Below are 17,672 nucleotides of genomic sequence, written 5' to 3'. Positions count from 1 at the left end.
GACTTTGACTTCTTTCCCTTTTGTTTTGTTACTTTCTTCATGCTTAATCATTTCTTGTGAAGTTAATGAAAGTTTAAAAAAATATTTATTTTGAAAAATCAGAGTTCGCTGTTCTTTCTTTTACTCTTTGACAATCTCTTGAAATAAACATTTAAAGATCAATCGGGTGGAGACGGAGGTGGGAGGGGGGATCGGGATGGGGAATACGTGTAAATCTATGGCTGATTCATATCAATGTATGACAAAACCCACTGAAATGCTGTGAAGTAATTAGCCTCCAACTAATAAAAAATAAAATTAAATTAAATTAAAAAAAAAAAAGATCATACAGAATAGGAGTAAAACAAAATACTCGATGCAGGGTGCCCTCTAGTGGTTAAAGAAAACATTCTGGAATTCAAGAGCCCCTCCTTTTCTCAAAAATCAAGAACTTCTGTGTTTTTCTAAAAATAGAATTACCATATGTATATATGCGTGCATTCCCTGGTGGCTCAGATAGTAAAGAATCTGCCTGCAATGTGGGAGATCTGGGTTTGATCCCTGATTCAGGAAGATCGGCTGGAGAAGGGAATGGCTACCCACTCCAGTGTTCTTGCCTGGAAAATGCCATGGACAGAGGAGACCGGCGGGCTACAGTCAAAGAGTCAGACACGACTGAGCAATTTAACACTCACTTTTCATGCGTGTGTGCTCAGTCATGTCTGACAGTTCCACTCCTGAGTATGTGTCACTTCAGTCGTGAATATATATATTATATATATAATATATATATATTGGCTATCTGCTCTGTGCTATACATTATATCCTTGTAGCTTATTTTATACATAATGGTTTGTCCCTCTTAACCCCCAATTGCCCCTCCCTGCACAGTGGTAACCACTAATATGTTCTCCATATCTGAGTCTGTTTCTGTTTTGTTGTATTGACTAGTTTGTTGTGTATTTTAGATTCCACATATAGGTGATATCATAGAATACGTGTCTTTGTTAAGTTCTAAGAAATGCTTTTTATTAGTAACTCCTAAGTTCACAAAGGTTCCCTACTGCGATTTCCTCCATTAATTTTAGAGCTCTCTCTCAGACAATTAGAACCTCCACTCATCTTGAAACCACTCTGCCAGTTTGAGAGGCGAGAAGGGCATTTTCCATCCCAGTCCCATGAGCCAAATTGGATTTTCTTGTTCCTCATAATGAGTCAGTTTTCCTAACACCATCTGTTGAGCAATCATTCTTTCCCCCATTGAGCAGTGCTGACACCTTGGCTGTGTATTAAGTTCATGTGCAACAGGCCCTGCATTAGCTCCTCTAATCCACTGGCCAGACTTTCAGTTCTTGTGCCATGAGCACACTGTGTTTGTTTGTTTGTTTGCTTTTACGATGGCAAGAGGTCTGATGTTTTATTCTTATTCTTTATGCACTGTCATGTGATTTCAGTCCAGATTTTCACTTAATTCTTTCAGAACGCTTCAAGGCCAGTATTATTATTTATTTTTTTAACTTTTGGAGGTGACATTTAATACCATGATTGTGATGATCTAGGTCAGTATTATTATCTATATTTTACACATAAGGAAACAGAGGCCCGGAAAATCTAATTTCAATGCCCAAAGTTCATGTACTGTTAAATGGTGAAACTAGGATTTTAAACTAAGTCAGTCTAGCTTGACAGCGTGTGTTTTCCTTTCTACTACATGCCCAGTATATTAGCTCCTGGTATGATTGTTCTTTAAGCCCAATGAGGAGTCCTGACCAATTGGGAAAAGGGAAAAAATTTATCAACTCAGCCTCTTGGCAAACACTAGCATGTTCCTGGGTTTAATTGCCTCATTTTTTTCACATAGTATTATTAAAGCTCAAAGTTTTAAAAATCCATGTTCTAAGCTAGATTTAGGTCACATATATAATAATTTAAAAAATAAATCTCCAGGTGCTGGGAATGATGTAGTGTTTTCTAATTACAAGCAATTTAGCTCAATAGTTTAAAAGTCAGAAGCCTAGGACCTCACAGTATAGGAGACAGTGTTGTTATTACCCACTCTATTCCTTCTTTTAGCAGAACCCAGAGTTTACTCAGATAATATATGCCCTAATCAGCCAGGCGCTCCATGTAAACCCATCATGGTCATCCTACTCTCTTTGCCATCAGTTGGTTTAGGCATCAACTCATTTCTGACAAATAAGACATGAAGAAAAAGTCTGACGGGATGATGTCTAGGAAGCCTTTTTCTTAGTCTTAAAAAAATGATATATAAGCTTCCTGGAAGAAAGGAACATTTCTTCCTCTGGTTTGATGTTGGGAGCTGTGGTAGCCATTTTGTGACTGTGAGGCAAATTAGCCTGAGGAACAGGCTGACCCCCCTGAAGATGGCAGAGCAGAGAGATGGAAAGAATGTGGGCCCTTGATGAAACTGGGCTGCTAAATTAACAAGTTCTGGGAGAGTCTTGCCTCTGAGCTTCTTGATGAATGAAATAATTAAATTTCCTTATAACAAGTGATGACATTCCTGTGAGTTGTGACTAAAGGTATCCTGTCTTGTTGTTCAGTTGCTAAGTTGTGTCCAACTCTTTGAGACCCCAAGAACTGCAGCATACCAGGTTTCCCTGTCCTTCACTATCTCCAGGAGTTTGCTCAGATTCGTGTCCACTGAGTTGGTGATGCTGTCTAACCATCTCATCCTCTGCCGCTCCCCTTCTCCTCTTGCCCTCAATCTTTCCCAGCATCGGGATCTTTTACAGTGAGTCAGCCCTTTGCATCAGGTGGCCAAAGTACTGAAGCTTTAGCTTCAGCATCAGTCCTTCCAAAGAACATTCAGGGCTGATTTTTCTTTAGTTTGATCTCCTTGCAGTCCAAGGGTCTTCTCCAGCACCACAATTCAAAAGCATCAGTTTTTCAGCACTCAGCCTTCTTTATGGTTGACTGTTATAAATCTTTATGGGTGTATATATTTTGGGACCATAAAGGTATCTTGCACATGCTTCCTAAGATAAGGTAAGTATAAATCCTCAGTTATCTCTTGTGACTTTAAGTCAAGAATGTGACCCCTGTATGGGCGCCCACGTCTCCTGCCTCTACTCCGGGTAGGGATTGGGGGAGTGAACAGGGTGTGTCATACCATAGTCCCATATGTCTGCCTTCTATCCCATCCTCTCTTATCTGCAAGGAGCTTACTGTCTAATAGGGAACACAGAAAAATGACGTGACGGTGGGTGCAGACCTGCCTGGGACTAAGTTTAAAGCACACGGCTAGCTCAAAGGAAGGAGAGACCCACTTATCCGGGATGCATATCCAGGAACAGAATTGCTAAGGGGGGTTGGGGCAGGAGTGGGCTGAGGTGTCAGAGGAAGAGCCTAGAGTTAGGTATAAGAATTAGCTGGGAGCGGGGAGGGTGGGTTGGAGGAGCAGAATTCCAAGTTGAGAGGAGGTGTGAGTTAAGAGACAGAGATGGAAACAAAGGCCCTGGGGGGGTTGGGCCCCGTGGAGTGGCCGGAGCACAGAGTTATCAGGCCACAGAGAATGGGACTGAGAAGAAGGCATTTTCCTTTTCCCCCAAAGAGGTGAAGGAAAGAGTCTCCTTTTCTGTGTGTGTGAAGTGATATAATATGTGCTCCAGTTGAAGTATGAAAAAGCTTCTTTGTGAGTGAGTTAGCTATCCTATGTAGATACAGAAAATAAAATTTCATTTGAGAATTTTAGAAATGGGCCTTTGGAATGATTGTTCATTGGAGAATATTAAATGTTATCATTTTGTTTGTTGAATAAACAATAGACTGAGATAAAACAAAAGAGTCTATATTAAAAAGTAAGTTTTCTCCCACCCTAGAATCTTAAATTTCTTTCCCTGGTGGCAAGCACAGTGGCCAGGGTTTAAAAAATATACATTACCAGACGTAAAATTAGATAGTAGAAATTTGCTGTATGTTGCAGGGAGCTCAAATCCAGTGCTCTGTGAAAACCTAGAAGGTTGGGATAGGGTGGGAGGTGAGAGGGAGGTTCAGAAGGGAGGGAACATATGTATGCCTATGACTGACTCATGTTGATGTATGGCAGAAACCAACACAATATAAAATAATTATATTCCAATTAAAAATAAATTTAAAAAATCAAACAAAAATAAAGTAGATACTTTTATTTAGTTTTTAAAAAAGAAATACATGCATAAACAAACATGCATTTGGTATTAGCTATCTACTGCTGTGTAACAAGTTACCCCAAAACTTAGTGGCTTAAAACAACAAACATTTATTATCACATATCTCCTGTGATCAGGAGTCCCAGTGGCCTAGTCGGGCCCTCCAGGCTCAGGGTCTGTTACAAAGATGTCACCAAGCTGTCAGCTGAGAATGCAGTCACCTCATAGCTCCACTCTGGACTATCTGCTGTCAAGTTCCCTCAAGGCTTTGCTGGCAGGATTTAGTTCCTCACAGGCTGTTAGACTGATGGCCTCATTTCTTCACTGGTTTTTCGCTTGAGGCCTCCCTCAGCTTCTTACCTCATGGGCCTCTCCACTGGGCTCCTCAGAGCGTGGCAGCTGACTTCATCCGAGCAAATAGGTGACAAGAGCTAGAAAACTCAAGAAGGATAAGAAGGAAACCAAAGTGGTTTTTTTTTGTTTTAAAGAGAAGAACTTTATTCTTTATTAAGATACCATGCTAGAAGTTATGAAGAATTTCTGTTGGAACACATTTGGAAAATAGAGTAGCTTTAGTTTAATAACTTGCACTGCAGAGAAAATTGTTAAAGAAATTCATATCAAAGTCCAAGTATTAGTTCAATGTCCTGTATTTGATTCCATGATCTTCATAGGAAGGTCTTCTGCAATAGAATATGCTCCTATACAGCCGAGATATTTAAGGTTGCTTGATTTCCTTACCATTACTCCACTGCAAGCTTCTGGTGTAATCCCACATAGCAAGTCAGTCTTCATTGTAACAGGTCAGGACCGGCCTCGACCCCTTTTCCCCCGCGGCCTCTTTGTTGCTGGGCACATCCTCTCGCACCACGAGCGCCTCTTGCTGATCTGGGGCATCCTCTCTGAGAGTAAGCGGCTCTGCCGTGGGGAGGAGCAGCCCCGCGGGCTCGGGACAGAGCAGCCCCTCTCGCTGCTCTACCACCCCTTCCTCTAGCGCCGACCTGGAAATCTTCATAGCCGCAGTAAGGGTCTTCATAGCCACCTCGGTAGTTATGGTAGTCATAGCCACAGTAATTGTAATAATCTTCATATCCATAATAATCGGGAGGGTATCCATAACCACCTCTACCTCTACGCCCTCGGCCTCTTGTTGGAGGGGGCATATGAGGTGGACCATAATAGTAGTAATCATCATACATTTGATTCTTTGCAGCTTGCCTCTGAGCTTTCCTTTCTTTCCTTTTCTGATCTGGTGGCTTAGCAAAAACAATTTCAATATTTTCTCCTTCCAAGTCTTTGTCATTCATTTCTTCCATAGCCTTGACAGCACCATCTCGTTCATCAAAATGAATGAAAGCATAATCTTTTAATTTCTTCACTCGTTCCAGTTTCCCAGACTGACTAAATGCCTTTTCTAAAATCTCTTCTGTTACAGTATTAGCCAGGTTGCGTACAAACAGCACTTTTACCTTTGCCATAACCTCAGGATCGGGATCTTCTATAGGATCAGCCCATTCAACAGTTCCAACATTTCCCCAGACCTTGACTTTACCACTCATTAACCTACGTCTTGCCTGGGCAGCTGTTTTGTGATCTTCATATTCAAGGAAACAAAAGCCTCTGTTTTTTTTCTTGTCATCTAGTCTTCATTGTTGAGTGCTGGCTAGCTCCAGCTGTGGCAACCAGCAGCCACTTTCTAGCTGGGGTGTGTGGGCTTATAGCAGTGGCTTCTCTTATTGTGGAGCATGGGCTTAGCTGCTCCAAGGCATGTGGGATCTTCTGGGACCAAGGATCAAAGGAACCAAAGATCAAACCTGCATTTCCCATGCACTGCAAGGCAGATTCTTAACCACCGGACCACCAGGGAAGCCCTGCACATATTCTTTACTGCAGTGATTTCTCATATGGAGGGAAATATACTCCTACAAGTGGAATTGCTGGGTCAAAGGGTATGTTCCCTTCACATTTTGATAACTATGGCCAAATGGCCATCCCAACCCCAAAGCAGAAGAATTGTCTACTTCTCCACAGCTTCTTAAGGCATTGTTCACAAGTTTTAATGAACAAAAGGGAAATTGTAGGAGAAAAACTAAAAATCAAAGTCTAATAAGAGAAACAAATTGGAGTCATTAATTTTTAGTAACTAACAGTAGAACATTGGATAATTTGATTTGGATTTACCGGGGTATTGTCCTAATATAATATGTAAACAAGATTAAGGACTCTTGAGTTTAGGCCACAGTGCACCTGCTGATCATTTCTGGCTCTTGTCACTACAATCTTAGGTAACACCTCCCTCTCTGATATTTGTGTGGGTCACTCAGCAGTTAATTTCTTAGATTTCAGCCTCATTTGAGGACATGGCATTCATGAATATCAAGTCGAGTTTACACTGAATAATTATTTACTTTGGAAACGTTATACTTTCTGGCCATTTTGGTCTTTTCTATGGATGTTTCAAGCATTAGAAAGACAGGGAATGTTGGGGCCAAGAAGTCTTAGAACCCAGATACAGCTCTCCTCCAATTCCCTTCCAAGTTCTGGAAACCCTTCTACAATCAACTTCTCTCTGTGTGTTTTCATAGGGGAATACTTATTCTATTAAGGTAGATTATTCCATCAGTAAACAGCTCTAGAGGTTAAAAAGTATTTCATATATTGAGCTGAAATCAGAAATCTGATGGGGGAAAAGTCTTTGCTCCTTGTAGATGGCTCCCTTGGCTTCCTTCAGTCTGCTCTGCTCCAGGCCAATGACTTTATTCATTCCTTCTTCCCAGGAGCTGATTTCCAGATGTGCCGCCACACTGATTGCTTTCCTCTGAACACACTCCTAAGATTCAAAAAGATGTCAAACATGAGGGTACCCACACTGCCAGTCTTCCTGCTGATCCCACTTGATAGTAGGTGCACTTTGCAGACTGCTGAGTGAGATCAGGGATACTGACAAGGAGCTGTTGTGAACTCAGGAACATTCTGACAGTGTTCATAGCAGCATCATTCACAATAGCCAAAAGCTGGAAGTAACCCATATGTTTATCAATGGATGAACAGATAAATTGTGCTATAGACATACAAGGGACTATTATTCAGCCTTAAAAAGGAAGGAAATTCTGACACATGCTACATCATAGCTATAGCACAGAAGATATGCTAAGTGAAATAAGCCAGTCATGAAGGGACCAATGCCATATGATTTCACTTCTATGAGATATTTAGAGTAGTCAGATTTAGAGAGATAAGACTCCCCTGGTGCTACAGTGGATGAGAATCTGCCTACCAATGCAGGTGACAAAGGTTCAGCCCCTGGTCTGGGAAGATTCCACATGCTGTGAGCAACTAAGCCCGTGTACCCTAACTACTGAGTCTACACACCGTAGAGGATAGAGCTGGGCTCTGCAACAAGAGAAGCCACTGCAATGAGAAGCCCACACACTGAGGCTAGAGAGTAGCCCCAGCTCTTCACAACTAAAGAAAGCCCATGAAAGGCAACGAAGACCCAGTGCAACCAAAAATAAATTAATAACTAATTTAAAAAATTTATAGACACATAAAATAGAATGGTAGCTTTCTGGGGCTGGGGGGAGGAGAGGTGGGAAGTTAGTGTTGAATGGGCATAGTTTCTGTTTGGGAAGACGAAGAAATTCTGGAGATGGATGGTGGTGTGAGTTTGTACAACAATGTGATTGTATTTAGTGCCACTAAGCTGTACACTGAAAATGGTTAAAGTGGCAAATTGCATGTTATGTGTATTTTTCCACAATAAATCAAACTGTATCCTATCAATCACTGTTGCATCTCCAAACATCTGAAAAAAATAGTTGTGTATATGTCTAAGATCAATTATTCATATACTCTGCAGTTAGTTTTGGCTCTCTGCTCCGACCCTTGACCTGAAGACTTCATTCATCCCACCGTAAGCCTCTGGGAGACACGTGTATCACATGGCTCTATTTCCCTGGATGCAGCTGCTTAGACCAAGACTGAGCAGCTAACTTGAGTTGGAATACTAAGAGACTCTCAGCTGAGATTTTGGAATTTGGTGTCAGCAACTTTTTTGTTCGTCTCTGTGTAGGGCAAGAGGATATATATATTTGAGAGCATGAGGTACCATCTTCCACGTTCACTTATTCAATAAATGTTCATTGTTTGCCTATAGGTGCCAGGCACAGTAATAGGGGCTAGGATTCAGCCCCATTCCTGCCCTCCTTGAGAAGCAGGACAAGTTGGACTGAAAAGATATTACCTCTAATGTCATCTCTAATAGATTTTTGTTCTCTCTTAGATTTTGTGAGCTCTCCCTCCTTGATGAACATCACAGAATACCATGGTTTTCTCACGTTTAACTTCCCCCGCTACATTTTGTTAGCACATATTCTTTTTCAGCACCAAAGCTAGCACACTTGTTCAATGAAAGCTTGGTTGACAGTGACAGGATGTTAGGAGGATTTTTAATTGAGCACCAAGACCACTCAGAGAAGTTCCATGTATGTTCACAGAACACCTATGTAGAATAGTGTGAGAGTGTGTGTGTGTGTATGTATGCTCAGTCGTGACCGACTCTCTGCCACCCTGTGGACTGTAGCCCACCAGGCTTCTCTCTCCATGGTATTCTCCAGGCAAGAATATTGGAGTGGGTTGCCATTTCCTTCTCTGGGTGATCTTCCTAACGAAGGATAGTGGATGTTTTTATTTACTAGATGTAGCAGTGCCACCATGTGGCACAATAGTAAGTGATGTTTGCAGTCCATTGAGCCTGTCTGTAGAAATTACACACTTTTTGGCAGGGGTGGGGGGCAGAGTTGGAGAGGGGAGTATTCTGTGTGGCTTGCAGGAATCTCAGTTCCCCGACCAAGGATTGAACCCAGGCCTCTGCAGTGAAAGTGCTGAATCCTAACCACTAGACCAACAGGAAACTCCCGAAATTACACAATTCTCAAAAAGAATTTTTTAGATTGAGGAAGGAGATTTGTATTATTTCAAAATCTCCACAGGATGGGAGACTTTTCGGTCTGCTTAAAATTAGCAAAATTTGCATTTTCTTAAATTGAGACAGGACTGTGCTAAGGTCTCCATCCTGCTCTCTGAGAGCCTCTAGTAACTCCTAGCAGTTAGCCCCAGAGGTGACCTTTTAAGAGTAGGACAGATACCCTGAAAGTTCTGTAGATTCTTTAATGAGGTCTTCCCTGACTCCTTTTATGCAGTACCAAGCTTATATGTTCCTAAAAAACCACCTCTGCTGTGGATTTTTTTCATCAGCAAATAGTCATTGAATGCATGCATGTGCTTTTTCTGTTCTAGGCACGACAGATGCAGCAGTGAACAAATCAGACTAAAACTTCAGACTCTTCGCTTGTTATACTTGTTGTGACACACCTGTCTCCATTATGCCCTGTAAGTCCTTTGACAACAGAGATCTGTCACATCCTATTTCACTGGAACCACACCTTCAGCCCATTTAATTCCCCAGGAACAATTTCAGAACTCAACTGCTTCAAGAAGACTGTATTTATTGGGACCATGTCAGTTTTCTGGTAGGATCAAATCTGTGCCTGTCAGCCAGGGACAAAATACAAACACAGAAAGTTCATTTTAGATTCTATGGTAGACTGAATAATAGCCCTCTGAAGATGTCCACATCCTGATTCCCAGAAACTGTGGATCTTTTGTGGATGTGATTAATTTAAGGCTTTTGAGATGGCAGATTGTTGGGGTGGGCCCAATGTAACCACGAGGATCCTTGCAAGAGGGAGGTGGCAGAGTTGGAGAGAAGACTGTAAAGATGGAAACAGATGTCAGAGAGGAGAGAGGTTGCTAAGTTATTGGCTTTGAAGATGGAGAGGAGGCCACAAGTCAGGCAATGTAGGTGAACTCTAGAGACTGGAAAAATGCAAGGAAATGGATTCTCCTCTCGGAGACATAAAGGAGACAGGTGTGTCACAACAAGTACAATAAGCAAAGAGTCTGAAGTTTTAGTCTGATTTGTTCACTGCTGCATCTGTCATGCCTAGAACAGAGTAAGCACATGCACCCATTCAATGACTATTGAACCTCAAAAATGAACACAGGCCTGCTGCTACATTTTAGACTTCTGACTTCAGAAGTAGAAGATAATACATTCGTGTTGCTATAAGCTGCTAACTTTGAGGTAACTTCCGGCAGTAACAGGAAGCTGATATAGACTTCTGTCTTCCTTTTAATCTGCCCACTTCTCCCTGCTGTACAGAGAAGGACATTTCTACTCTGTTCACTTATTTTCCCAAGTCATGGAGGTGTCCTGGTGTTTTTAACACAAGACTGTAACAGTGTTTCTGTAATAAGGTTGTCTGACCTTTGGCATATCTTCAGGGTCCCCAAGTCTTCTATGAGAATTTAAAATTCTGCATTTTCAGTTCCATGGTTGACTAAAAATTTAATATATAATTAATACATATTAATTAATAATTCAACTTACAACCCCAAAGTCAGCCTCATCTTTAGAAGAATGCTAAAAGCATTCTCATTAAAGTCAGGAACAATTCTGGGATATCCACTAGTACCACTCTTACTTAATGTTATTCTAGATTCACTGGCTAATGTCATTACACAAGAGAAAAACAAAAGATAGGGAGAAAAGTAGGACAAGGGGAGATAAACTCATAGTTATTTGCAAATGAGATGCCCCAAAGAAAAAGTGAAAAACTATACAAATAATAAAGGAATCCAGAAAAGTGGTGGGTACAACATTCACGCATAGTAATCAATATATAAAATTACCTAGGACATGAATCAATAATGGAAAAATATCCTATTTGCAGTAACGACAGAAAAAACTTAAAAGCAACTAAGAATTAGGGTAACAAGAAACGTGAAAAGTCAACACGAAGGAAACAGAACAAAACTTGAAAAAGAAGAAAGGTATGCCGTGTTCCTTAAGAGAAAGGCTGACCATGATAGCACTGTGAAAACAGTCTCATGTGCTTAAGATCACAGCAGCTGGGTTTCTGTTACCGGCAACTAAATGAAATTATCAGAGAAATAGTCTTGTTCTATTTTTGTCTCCATAACTTCATTCTCCACCTAGCCTTTATATTACCTGGTGGGCCAAGCCAAATTCACCTTTGGACTGCCAGGATATGGGAAGTGAGTTCTCCCTAGGAGATGATGCCCTCTGCTCCTTGTCTGACTTGCCCCTAAGCACTTTCAGTCTTTTGTCTCATACACGCGCACACACACACACACACACATACACACACAGACTCAGGAATACCCATTTCCATAATACTCCTCTGGATTATCCTAGGTTTTACTATCTCGTTGAAACAATAATTGCTACACAGCAGGAGTCCCTTGGACTACAAGGAGATCCAACCAGTCCATCCTAAAGGAGATCAGTCCTGGGTGTTCATTGGAAGGACCAATGCTGATGCTGAAACTCCAATACTTTGGCCACCTGATGCGAAGAGCTGACTCATTGGAAAAGACCCTGATGCTGGGAGGGATTGGGGGCAGGAGGAGAAGGGGATGCTGGATGGCATCACCAACTTGATGGGCATGAGTTTGAGTAAACTCCAGGAGTTGGTGATGGACAGGGAGGCCTGCCTGGCGTGCTGCGATTCACAGGGTCGCAAAGAATCGGACACGACTGAGCGACTGAACTGAACTGAACTGAAGGGTAATCTTCTCAGGATCATAGCTAAAATAACCATTTTATGACCTTCAACATGTCACCAGCCTATTCTTGGGTTATATGTTTTTTGGACACCATTTTTATATACCTCTTACCTCTCTACATCTTGGGCATTGTAGCTTAAAAAAATTCCACTTCTAGGGACTTCCCTGGTGGTCCAGTGGTTGAATCTTCAAACTTCCAATGCAAGGGTGTGGATTTGATCCCTGGTTGGGGAACTAAGGGCTTCCCTTGTGGCTCAGTTGGTAAAGAATCTGCCTGCAATGCAGGAGACCTGGGTTCGATCCCTGGTTTGGGAAGATCCCCTGGAGAAAGGAAAGGCTACCCACTCCAGTATTCTGGCCTGGAGAATTCCATGGACTATACAGTCCATGGGGTAGCAAAGAGTTGGACACGACTGAGCGACTTTCACTTTCACACTTTGGGGAACTAAGATCCTACATGCTGCATGCTGCACAGCACAGCCAAGAAAGTTAAAAAATAAAATGCTAAAAAGAGATGTTTGTTTTTTAAAAATTCCACTGCTAATCACTATTGTCAAAGGAATTTTAGATAGCATCAATAAGTACATTTCTTTTGGTACAGGAGTGGAGAAATGGGAGAAGCTGTTATTGTCACTGAAATCTTACTTGTCAGGCTAGCCTTGTGGGATGGGGTGGGGTGGTGGGATGGGATGGGGTGGTAGGAGGAGGGGAGCAGTGGGGACAGGCAATCAGGTTAATCACAAAGATTCTTCCATTTCACACAGACCACACCCACTTTGGAAGCTGTTATCTGACTACTCCTAGAAGTGGCTAGGCTCTCTCAGAAGAAAGCTGTCGGATTTTTAGCTCTCCCTTCCTCCCTCCTTATTTTCTTTCTGCAGAGCCTGGCAGATGCTAGAAATTCAACAACTGCCAAATGAACACAAGGATAGGATTGTCCTTCCACCAGCCTATACCCTGAAGCCTAAAGAGCAGAAAGAAGCTGCTTAAAAATTCTCTAAGTGCCACCAAATAGGTAGGAGCAGTCCATTGGCACAAGAGAGAAGATGTTAGCTTTGGGGCAGTCATTTAAACAAATAATTATAATTAAATTATATTTATTTATTTAGGGCTGTGCTGGGTCTTCAATGCTGAGTGTGCTTTTTTCTAGCCGGGGAGTATAGGGGTTACTCTAGCTGTGGGGCACAGGCTTCTCATTGTGGGGGCTTTTCTTGTTCTGGAGCACAGGCTCTAGAGCACGTGGGCTTCAGTAGTTGCCTCGCTTGGACTCCAGAGCGCCGGCTGAATAGTTCTGTCCCTCAGGCTTAACTGCTCCTCGGCATGCGGAATTTTCCTGGACTAAGGATTGAACCCAAGTCTCCTGTATAGGTAGGCACATTCTTTACCACTGAGCCACCGGGGAAGCCCTGGTAAGGTCTCTATCTTTCAGTATGTATATTGTGAAATGCTTTTGTTTCAGCCTCTCCACTTCACCTTTTTCTCTCCCTTGGCTTAAAAGAAATTAAAACTTTTGTGTGTACAAAAGTCGCTCAGTCGTGTTCGACTCTTTGTGACCCCATGGGCTATACAGTCCATGGAATTCTCCAGGCCAGAACACTGACTGAAGTGGGTAGCCGTTCCCTTCTCCATGGGATCTTCCCAACTCAGGGGTCAAACCAGGTCTCCTGCATTGCAGGCAGATTCTTTACCAACTGAGCCACCAGGGAAGCCCAAGACATTTGGGGAGGCCCTTAAAAATATACTGGCCCTAGGCACTTAGCTTTCTATATCTAATGGGTAAGTCAGTTCACCTCGGTGCTGGGGGACTGACTGTTTTTTTTTTCCCTCTTCCTGAGGGTTAACCACAGAATATTATCTTTTTTTCCTCCTCTTTTCTGTATGTCCATTTTCTTTGAGTTGTTTTGTGTGTTTCAGCTGAATTTTTTTTTTTAATTTTTAAAAATATTTATTTTTGACTGTGCTGGGTCTTCATTGATGCTTGGGCTTTTCTCTAGCTGTCATGTGCAGGTTTCTCACTTCAGGGGCTTCTCTCGTTGCAGAGTACAGGTTCTAGGGCGTGAAGGCTTCAGGAGTTGCGGCTCCTGGGTTCCAGAGCACAGGCTATGTGGTTGTGGTTCACAGGTTTAGTTGTGGCTCACGTGGCATGTGAGATCTTTCTGGACCACAGATAGAACCCATGTCTCCTGTATTGGCAGGCAGATTCTTTACCACTGAACCCAGGAAAGCTCTGCTAAATGTTTTGATTATCACCTCGGCTGAGACTTACCACTGGACATGAGAAGTTCGAAAATGCATAGGCCTACAAGCAGGCCTGTGTGGGGCATTTGTCCACTGAGTGTGGTGAAGGCCTGGTGACCCCAGAGTCCCATGTGGCTCCCTCCCAGTAGATTGTTCCCAGACTTGCCTGTTTTTCAAGAAAAACTGGAAATCTTGAGTAGAAAAAAGTCAAGTCTCCTATTAAAACATGCTCAAAATTCAAAGAAAAAACCCTTCCTGCTTGAGCCAAACACAGCACCTCTGTGAACTGCATCTAGCACTACTTTATAGTCTCGGTCAAATGTAGCTGCAGGAAGAACCCTTAAAAACAGGTGTAAGAGTAGAGAACCGACACATCAGCAAGAATAGCATGGTTTTAGTGTGACTGTGAAAATACTAATTGCAGTAAATTGTATAATTTTCTTACTATTTATGTGTAGTCACTTGCTAATAACTGTGGATCTAATTAACAATTTCTATTACATCTATAAACATGTTTGTATTTATATGTATGATATCTCATCCTCCTTCATTTGCAGTTTGAGTAAACGGGCCATAATTTTAAGACTTATATGTTTGAAGGAAAACTGTTGTTAATCATGCTTTTGAGTTTTTAAGAGTGTACTTAATTAGGTCTTAATGAAGGCTTATGTTTAATTTCTAGTCAGGTCACATGTTTGACTTCCTTTGGGGCTTTACTGTATGAGAAAGAGAGAAGTCTATGTTCCTTTAAGTCTTTAGGAGTAAACATTTAATAAAGTAGGTGAAGTGAAAGTCGCTCAGTCGTTTCCGACTCTTTGTGACCCCATGGGCTATACAGTCCATGGAATTCTCCAGGCCAGAATATTGGAGGGGGTGGCTGTTCCCTTCTCCAGATCTTCCCAACCCAGGGACTGAACCCAGGTCTCCTGCACTGCAGGCGGATTCTTTACAGCTGAGCAACCAGGGAAGCCCCAACATTTAATAAAGGTGATTTTAATGTGAAATAGGACTTCAGGGGTTTAAGTGAAAAGCATGTACATATTTACTTCATAGTGACAAAGTCGACCTGAAGTATTGCCAGAACATGACTAGGCAGGGACAAGCCCACACTTCTCCCTTCATCTCAGCTGATGATTTCACTTTCTAATCCTAGATTGTAAACAGACAATTAAGATCTAATGTGATGAGTAGCTTGAGTGGGAAACAGGTTCCCATGGAAACAGAAGCAGAGTCTCTTCCTTAGGCTTGGTGGGGGAGGGAGGTCTGTTAAGCCTTCCTGGAGAAAGTCTATCTCCCTTAAGAATATTAAAAAAAAAAAACTGATTAACCTTCAATTGGAGGCCACGGTGAGGGTGGGGTGAGGGTGAGAAGTCTAGAATTAAAAATATCTGGGCTTGAAATTAAATTCAGTAGGACTGGAGGTTGCAAACCACCATTCTACTTCAGTATTTCGCAATGGAGCTTCCCGGGTGGCTCAGTGGTGAAGTGTGCCTGCCAATGGAGGAGACACCATTTGGCTCCCTGATCCAGGAAGATCCCACCTGCCACAACTACCGAGCCTGTGCTTGAGAGCCCAGGAACCGCGACTACTCAGCCCAGGTGCCACAGCTACAGAAGCCTGACTACCCTAGAGCCTGTGTTTTGCAACAGAGGCCACTGCAATGAGAAACCTGAGCACAGGAACTAGAGAAAAGCCCCTGCAAGGAAGACCCAGCACAGCCAAAAAAAAAAATAATAATTAAAAATTAAATATATAAAGATAGTCCATGATGGCCAAACTTACATAAAAGATATTTCGCACTTGTTACTTTCTGACCATTTCTTTTTTTTTTTTTTGCTTATTTGTTTACTACTTGTTCTACCCCCACCTGCTCACACAGAACAGGAGGAGCCCTACCTAGCTTGCTGATTCCTCAGGGCTTGGCACACAGGACTGTTAGCCTTTCCATGTGTCAGATCACCACCACTCCAACCTCCCCTCTCTCTCCCCCATCACCATCCAACAAACAAAATTCTCCTTCTTCTTCAGAGTTGGCTTAAATGCTTCCTTCTTTCTGAAACCTCCATCTCTTTACCCCATCCCCACCTTCAGAATTAATTCTTTAAGAGTTCCCACAGCTAGTGATCTTTCCTTGCAGCATCGGTTGAATTCTACAGTGTCACTTTGCTGTTCCCTTCTCCCCTCTATTCCTCATTAAATCTTAAATTATATGAAGATAATGTTTTAGTCATCTGTGTAAGCCTCTGAACACTTCGTGCAGGCTTTTACACACAATAAATAGGTAAGTGTGTGTGAGTCTCTCAGTCATGTCCGACTCTTTGCGACCCCATGGACTGTAGCCTGCCAGGATCCTCTGTCCACGGAATTCTCCAGGCAAGAATACTGGAGTGGTTGCCATTCCCTTCTCCAGGGGATCTTCCTGACCCAGGGATCCAACCTGGGTCGCCTACATTGCAGGCAGATTCTTTACCGTCTGAGTCACAAGTAAAGTCCTTTACACACAATACGGGGCTCCAAAATATTTTGAATAAATGAATTCAGGAAGGCATGAACCCTTCTTCCTCTCTTCCCCAAGTGCTCAGAACAATATTTTATAACTTTAAAAAAATCTGACCACATCACAGCCCTACTTAACTCTGTTGAAGGATGCTCTTCGTCCTTGGAATAGAATTCTAACTCCCTAAGCACACTGGTTACCTCAGGGCTCGCTTGCTCCCATCCACTTCTCCAGGTCTAGGAAAACGTGACTGCACAACAGGGCTGTCCTGATTCACGCCACCAGACTTTTATTTCCACGACTCCCTCTGCCTGGACTGTCACTTCAGTTTTCCTTGCCTGGTTTGGCTCAGGAATTACCTTCTCAAGCAAGCTTTCCCTCTTGGACTACAGATCCTATTAAGAACTTAGGTGCTCCCCTCCATTTGTGATTAGAAACGAAAACAATATCAAACCGTAAAATGTAACTTTTAAAATGACAACTTACATGATGCTAGATTTATATTTATTTAAAATATATTTTAAATATTATATTTATTTATAAATAATATTTATAATTATAATTTTTATTATAATTTTCCTATTTATAATTTTTATATTTTATAATTTATACATCTATAAACTATAAATCTATTTATAATTTTTCTTTCATTCACCCTCTCTCTGCAAGTCCCAGTTTTGACCCGAATAGTCTATCCAAAAACTCCACTGCCTGAGTCTCAGGTTGGGTCAAAGACTCCCCTCCTCTGCTTCCGGACACGACTCTCTTTAAAAGTAACTTGAACAGACTGTAAGTTTGCCTTCCCCAAGCAGGGCGTGAGCGCCAGAGGTAGCACGGATACCATCTTAATCCCAGGAGAGCCGGCCAAACCCAGCCCCGCCCCCTCAACCTCCCCGTCGGCTCCAGATTTATTTTCTGAGTTGAAGTAAAAGCTCCTCCCCAGCTGACCATTCATTTCTTCTTTAAGAAGTCTTTCCTTCCCCGCCCAGCACCTATCTAGGTTTGGGGCTGGAAAAGCAGTGAAGTAACAACCGGCCCGGAAAGGTAGTACAAAGATTCACTAAATTCTCCGGCCCTACAACAAAACCCGCCACGGATACGCCCCCAAATATTCAGTGGGCGGGCCCAGGAAATACTCAACACCGGAAGTCACGTG

The 17,672-nt window shown here is 42.3% G+C and overlaps 1 protein-coding gene across 1 annotated transcript; it reads right to left on the bottom strand.

The window, feature by feature from the left end:
• Positions 1-4,775: 4,775 nt before the first annotated feature.
• LOC122445236 (heterogeneous nuclear ribonucleoprotein Q-like) lies at positions 4,776-5,790 on the bottom strand. Its single transcript, XM_043474185.1, has one exon. The coding sequence runs from the start codon at positions 5,687-5,689 to the stop codon at positions 4,922-4,924; it is 768 nt and encodes a 255-aa protein (XP_043330120.1). The 5' UTR covers positions 5,690-5,790; the 3' UTR covers positions 4,776-4,921.
• Between the last annotated feature and the right edge of the window lie 11,882 nt (positions 5,791-17,672).

This window comes from Cervus canadensis, chromosome 7 (assembly GCF_019320065.1).
Source record: "Cervus canadensis isolate Bull #8, Minnesota chromosome 7, ASM1932006v1, whole genome shotgun sequence".
Lineage (NCBI taxonomy): Eukaryota > Metazoa > Chordata > Mammalia > Artiodactyla > Cervidae > Cervus > Cervus canadensis.
This window is presented reverse-complemented; position numbering and strand designations above follow the sequence as displayed.